Below are 6,595 nucleotides of genomic sequence, written 5' to 3'. Positions count from 1 at the left end.
GCCTTCCACCCTTTACCAAATATATATAGATGCATTAATTAAATAAGAGATATTGTGATATCCCAACATATCCATGTTCCGACATGGAACAAACTTCAACTTCACCTGCAACTACCAACGCTATAAGAAGGGCTGAGCAAAAGCGGTAACTTAGCCAATCAACGGTTTGCTAGGAAAGGATGGTTAGAGGCTGACATGGCAAAATGGGAGACATGATATAGCAAGTGATAGGTAGCGCAGCATGGCAATAGAGCGAACAACTAGCAAAGCAAAGATAGAAGTGATTTCGAGGGGTGGTCATCTTGCCTGCAAGGTTCTCAGAGTTGTCGAAAGCTTGATCCTCGTAAGCGTACTCAACAGGTTCCTCGTAAGCGAACTCGTCTCCCGGCTCTACCCAAGACAAGAACACAAACAAACGGAACCACAATCAACCACGAGAAATGGACAAGCAACATGATGCAAAACATGTATGATATGCGAGATATGATATGCGATGCATATGCGTGCTCCGGAAGGAAAATGATGAACAAGGCAGTAACTTGGCAAACCAAGCATGCCACTGGAAAGATGAGATGATTTCGGTCGAAATCGATATAAAGATCACCGGAATCGGATGCACGGTTTGCAAATGGCAAGCAAAACAAGAATGACGCGAATCTGCGATAAACAGCAAGATAGCACTTAAAATGCAACAAGTAACAATGCTACAGCACTCCAACATAGCAACAAAGCACATGGCAGTAAACTACAGGAGATGCTTGACAAAAGATGAACACTGAGATACGGCTAGATCACACCATATCAAGCTCAAACAAGCATGGAAAAATGGCAAAAGATAACAGGTTCACAGACTTGGTGAAAAACTGGACATGGCAGAAAACAGTATCAGGTAGTAATGTTCAGAGCACGAAATCAACATGCTACAGGAATTTAACATAGCAAAACTTGGCATGGAAGTGTTCTCCTAAATGCATATAACAAAAGTCCCTTACTGACCATAAGCCAAAAAGGACCAGAAGATATAATGGCAAGCATGTGAACATAGAAAGTTTCGTTATCAGGTTTCAGACTAAGCAGAAAACAGAGCATGGCAGAAATAATAATATGTAGGCCTCTTTGTGAGCTTGATGCACTCATGACAGAGAAATTCATGACAAAGCAAGCATACCTACAGCAAGATGGCATGTTTATGAAGCTATCCATGGCAAAAACAAGAGCATAGCATGTATGGATCAACTACAATAAGGTTGGCAAAATTGCATATCATGTTAAGAATCTGCCAGAAATATTTTATACCAAAAGTAGAGCAAGCTTGAGTCATGCTATGGCACCCCATAATTGCAAACAAGGGCACGAATGGATCAATTACAACTATAGCTACAAAACATCCTTACTGAACATCTCCAAAATATGCATGGATCTCTTTGTAGCATCAAGTTTACATGGCAACAAAATAACAGCAGACAAGGACTTAGAGAAATCACTAAGTCCCTGAAATCAGAAACATTACGGAGCCTACTTTGCATGCTTGTGCTAGTCACCACAGAGATCACAAAAATACATGGCATACACCCTTGGAAATATGGCATGGCATACTTCAAAACACATGTAGAGCTCATGCCCATAAGATGCACAGATTAAATGATACAAAAATGACAAATCTCCAAGTTTTGATAAGAACCAGCAGATAACAGCAACTAGCCCTCTTCCAAAAGAGATTTGGGCATCAAGATGATCTCTAATGAACATGGTTCAATTGAACAAAATGTAGAGCATCACGAGGCGAACAATTTGATATATTACTCGCACGAATCGGAGCTACATGGAAGGAGTTATGCAACAATGAACAAGTGCACATATCGTAAAAATTCGCAGACTTAGGAATTTTCGGGGGGGGGGGGGGTTGGGGGGTTTCGGGTCAACGTGCTACAGTGGCAGATCGGATCTGGCGAGCTCGTCGAGGTCGGGCTCATCGCTCCCATGGCGCTCGCCGGCGACGGGAGGAGAAGAAGGAGGCGGCGGACTCCGGCGGAGGGAGGAGGCGGCGGGGCCCGAGCTGCGGCCGGAGGAGGAGGGGAGGCGCGCCGCGTCGGGCGGCGGCGGCGAGCTCGCCGGTGAGCGGTGGCCGGCGCGGCGGCGGGACGGCGGCGGGTCGCGCGGAGGAGGCGGCGGGGCACTCGGGGCCGGGAGGCGACGGCGCGGGCCGGGAGGGCCGCGGGCGGGCCGGCGGGCCTCGGCGGCGGCGACGTACGGAGGCGCGCCACGTGGCGGCGGCGGTGGAGGCGGACGCGTCCGGCTCCGCCCGGACGTGTCCGGCGGCGGAGTGGGACGAGGGCTAGGGTTTGACTGCGTTTCGTTATCGGGGGAAATGCTCTTTTATAGCTAGAGGGAGCTAGGAGGCTCCAAATGAGGTGCGATTTTCGCCCACACGATCGTGATCGAACGGCCTAGGACATGGAAGAGAGTTTGGTGGGTTTTGGGCTGGTTTTTGAGGGGGTTTTTGCTGGACACTCAAATGGACTTTGCGGATGCCCGGTTAACCGATGGAGTACCAAACGACCTCCAAATGGAACGAAACTTGACCGGTGGTCTCCGGGTGGTATATTAAGGCCACTTGACAAGCCTCGGTCCATTCCGAGAACGTTTGACACCCGCACACGAAAGAAAACAAGAGGGGTGCACCGGAGGAGATAGGAGCGCCGGATTGCAAAACGGACAACGGGGGGAATATCATAGCACATAGCCGAAAATGGCAAGAGTCGGAGTTACAAATATGGCAAGTTACATACGGGGTGTTACAATGTATGAGATGTATGAGATGCGATGGATGTATGAGATGCGATGGCTGTATCGAATAATACCTATATCTCGGATCCTGGACATGTTCGGGCCGGATACTGGACATGTCCGATGGAGGGCGGCGAGTGAAGCGCCTTTGATGTGCCAGGCCGGCGGCAAAGCGATCTCTCGTCGGCGTCGGTGGCGAAGGGAGACCTCGCTCAAGGGCAGGAGACGTCGCTCGTACATGCGTGCGATTGGTTTAGGGTTAATTTTCGTAGGTTTTTTTTCGTTGGTTAATTTTCATAGATTTTTTTCATTGGTTAGGCACTGGAGTGCGTGGGGGCGGGTTGAGGCCTCGGTACGAGGTTTTTTCGGTTCGTGGTGGCTCAGTCTGAGGTGGGAGGAGGTACCAAAAAAACCATGAAAGGTGGGACTAAAAAAAACCTGAAAGTGAGACTACCAACTGCTCCATTAGGAGTAGATATACTATGAAAATATGTCTCATGGTCTATCTAATGATATGTGTTTGATATTCTTCAAATACATAATTTTCTCTATAATCTTAGTGAAAGTTTGCTTAATTTGACTTTTGAAAAAAAATGCACTACATTGCAGGACGGAGGGAGTATAACGGAAAGAAATATAGTATCACGAATAGCATATTGTGTTGCATTAAAAACTGAAAAGTGCAAGACATACCTACGTCTAATGGCAATGGGTGACCTTGATATGCATGCATCATTATCTGGATCTGATGACCTCCATAGCCTGGATCAATCAACGTCCATGGAGAAAAACAAATCAAAAAACTAGGGGCAAAAAACAATTATACTAGCCAATTAGCCTAGATAGAACATATACAAGAGAGAGAAGGCTGGTAATGTAATCTAATTACCACAATTTTTGGGCTATAGTTGTTGTCGCTATGGATGTGCAGCGGCCTGCTTGCCGCCGGTGTGTGGCGGCCGAAGCACCGAGCAACACGAATAGAGGAGAGTCGAGCAAAGAGAGATGAGAATCGGAAAACAAACAAACAACAGATGAGGCGTCGGCGCCAAATCGGCGCCGAATACAGGCATTTGGTACAGGGCGCACACCCCCCCTGTACACTTGGTTTTATAGCGGGCCGGCCCATCTTGCTTTCCTGTTTCTTAAAAATCCCCCCAAAAAAAGGTGCAACAACCCGTGACTCGAACCCCGCCCGTTCATACAGGTACCCATCACACCAACCAGTTGGACCAGATGACCACATGTGCTATGGTCGTTCTTTTTATCTTCTTTATATAAAAGCGAAAAAGGCAGCTGTTTTCCTTGTTTTTTTTCTATCTTTGTTTCTTTTCTCTTTCTTAAAATGAGTGAACTTTTTTGAAGGCGAAAATTTTCGCAAAATCGGTGAACTTTTTTCAAATTCGATGAACTTTTCTCAAATTTGATGAACTTTTTTCAAATGTGATGAACTTATTTTAAAAATCGATGAACCTTTTTTTCAAATTGATGAACTTTTTTCAATCTCGATGAACTTTTTTTCAAATTCGATGAATTTTTTTGAAAATCGGTGAACTTTTTCAAAGTCGATGAACTTTTTTTGAAAATCGGTGAACTTTTTCCAAAGTCGATGAACTTTTTTTGAAAATCAATGAACTTTTTCAGTTTTATGAAACTTTGAATCGGTGAACGTTTTTTAATGCATGAACGTTTTTCTAATTCGTGATTTTTTTTAATATGTGGACATTCAAATTTTGTTCATATTTCTTTTCAAAAGAAATCCCTTTTTTTTTTCTAAAAAGCGTGTCTAAAGTTAGTTCTTAGAGGATTTGTGTTGCAATCTATCAACAAGAGCTTAATAGGTTTATTGGTTGGCCAGCAAGCTGTGGAGCTAACTGGCGCAGGGTCGATCCTCGCAAGATTGAGATTCTCGGGTAGTTTTTCTGCGCATTAATACATTTTTTGTACTGCCTTGCGTTCTCATGGGCCGGCCCACTAGCGTGGTGCAGTGGGCGCCAGTTGCCTCAACGGGCGCATAAGGTGCTGGGGAGGAGCTCTCGGCGTCGGCTGCGTGGGTTTTCTGTTTGGCTAAATCACGGTTTAGGCCTGGGCATGGACTCATTGACATTTCCTTATGGGCTTTCGGGCTCTTTATTTAGCTATTCATGTGAGGTCCTTTATTTGATGGGGTCAGCGACTAGTTTTTACTGGGTTCACGTGGACTAAATAAGTACCTACACGCATGTACGAGGCAAATTTCGTTGGGTTCACTTGAACCCAACGCTTATACGTTGGCTCCGCCACTGATCACCGATGCCTTTGGTACCAACGCATCAGGCGTGTCCGACATGGACCGCTGGTGGCAGGTCTTGGAGCGCAGCCGCCACACCATCCACCGGAGCTGTGAGGAATTGGAGCCCCGGATGTTCGGCCTCCTATCCGATCTCTTCCGGAAGCCCTCCGTCGCCGCCGGGATCCTGCTACCGGGGCCGCCGGACGACCGTGACGAAGACCACCGGCAGAGCAGCTCAGGCGCCGTCGCCCGTCCGCAGGTCCTGCGATGGCTCGATGACCAGCCTCCCAAGTCTGTCATCTACGTTGCGCTGGGAAGCAAGGCGCCGCTGACGCCAGAGAACGCCCATGAACTCGCGCTCGGCCAGGAGCTCGCCGGCGTGCGCTTCCTCTGGGCGCTACGCAAGCCGGCGGGCACCAGCAACGGCGACGAGCTTCTGTTGCCAGCCGGGTTCGAGGAGCGGACGCGGGACCGCGGGGTGGTTTGCACGGGGTGGGTGCCGCAGGTGGAGGCGCTGGCTCACTGCGCCACGGGCGCGTTCCTGATGCACTGTGGCTGGGGCTCCACCATCGAGAGCCTCTCCTTCGGGATCCCGCTGGTCATGCTCCCGTTCGTCGTCGACCAGCCCCTGATCGCGCGGGCGATGGCAGAGAGAGGGATCGGCGTGGAGGTGGCGAGGGACGAGAAGGACGGTTCGTTTGACTGGGACGGCGTGGCGGTGGCGGTGCGGCGCGTCATGGTGGAGGAGCAGGGTAAGGTGTTGGCGACCAACGCCAAGAAGCTGCAGGAGGTTCTAGTCGACCAGGGACGCCAGGAGCACTACATCCAAGAGGTCGAGGAGCATCTGAAACGCTTCAAAGACGTCTAATATAATTGTCACGCATGCTGTGTACCAAGAAATTGATTTGATCGCCGTTTGTTTTTGTTGCATCGATGAATACATGCAAGCTCGGTCAGTGTATGGAGTTTGTATCATTGAGATAAGGTTTACTTCACTAGCGTAATAATGCAACCACCAAATTAAGCCACCTCTTATTTTGTCAAAAGTACTTCTAGCAACATTTTTTGAAGTCACAAGACTCCATTTAGGATTACATGAACAGAATGCATTTATTTTTCATTCTATCTTTACAAGTGTCGGAGACCGGGCTATGCTTAGCTCGACCAATCGGTATGTACCTGAGTGATGAAATATGCAGCTCAACACTCTATGATGAAATGCATTGAATTGACAACATAGAGTTACGTTGTGCTATGTTCTTCCTAGTTCTACTGCTCTTCTGAGGATTCTTTTTTCAAACTTGTCTCTGACTCAAATTTGCAATACATCCCGTTCATTGCTAGATCATGCTATGTTTATGGTCCTCTCTACAACGAGTGAAGAATTAAGACCTGTTCACAAAGGTGTGTACACGATTGGAGGCCACGGCAAGGGATACTTTTACCCAACATCGGTGGCAGCATGATCTTAGGATTAGGCCACCTACGACTTAGGCGTTATACAGAACTTAGTTTATTTGTATTTCGTTTTCTTCT

At 47.7% G+C, this 6,595-nt stretch overlaps 1 protein-coding gene across 1 annotated transcript in view; it reads left to right on the top strand.

The window, feature by feature from the left end:
- The window catches only part of LOC123172333 (putative UDP-rhamnose:rhamnosyltransferase 1), a 39,242-nt gene extending 33,315 nt beyond the window's left edge, over positions 1-5,927 (top strand). The window contains exon 2 of the mRNA XM_044589326.1: positions 5,093-5,927. Within this exon, the coding sequence (XP_044445261.1) occupies positions 5,093-5,927 (835 nt within the window). The remainder of the gene's footprint in view (positions 1-5,092) is intronic.
- Positions 5,928-6,595: the final 668 nt, after the last annotated feature.

This window comes from Triticum aestivum, chromosome 1D (assembly GCF_018294505.1).
Source record: "Triticum aestivum cultivar Chinese Spring chromosome 1D, IWGSC CS RefSeq v2.1, whole genome shotgun sequence".
NCBI classification, from domain to species: domain Eukaryota; kingdom Viridiplantae; phylum Streptophyta; class Magnoliopsida; order Poales; family Poaceae; genus Triticum; species Triticum aestivum.
Note: the sequence above shows the minus strand (reverse complement) of the source record. Positions and strands in the feature narration are given on the sequence as shown.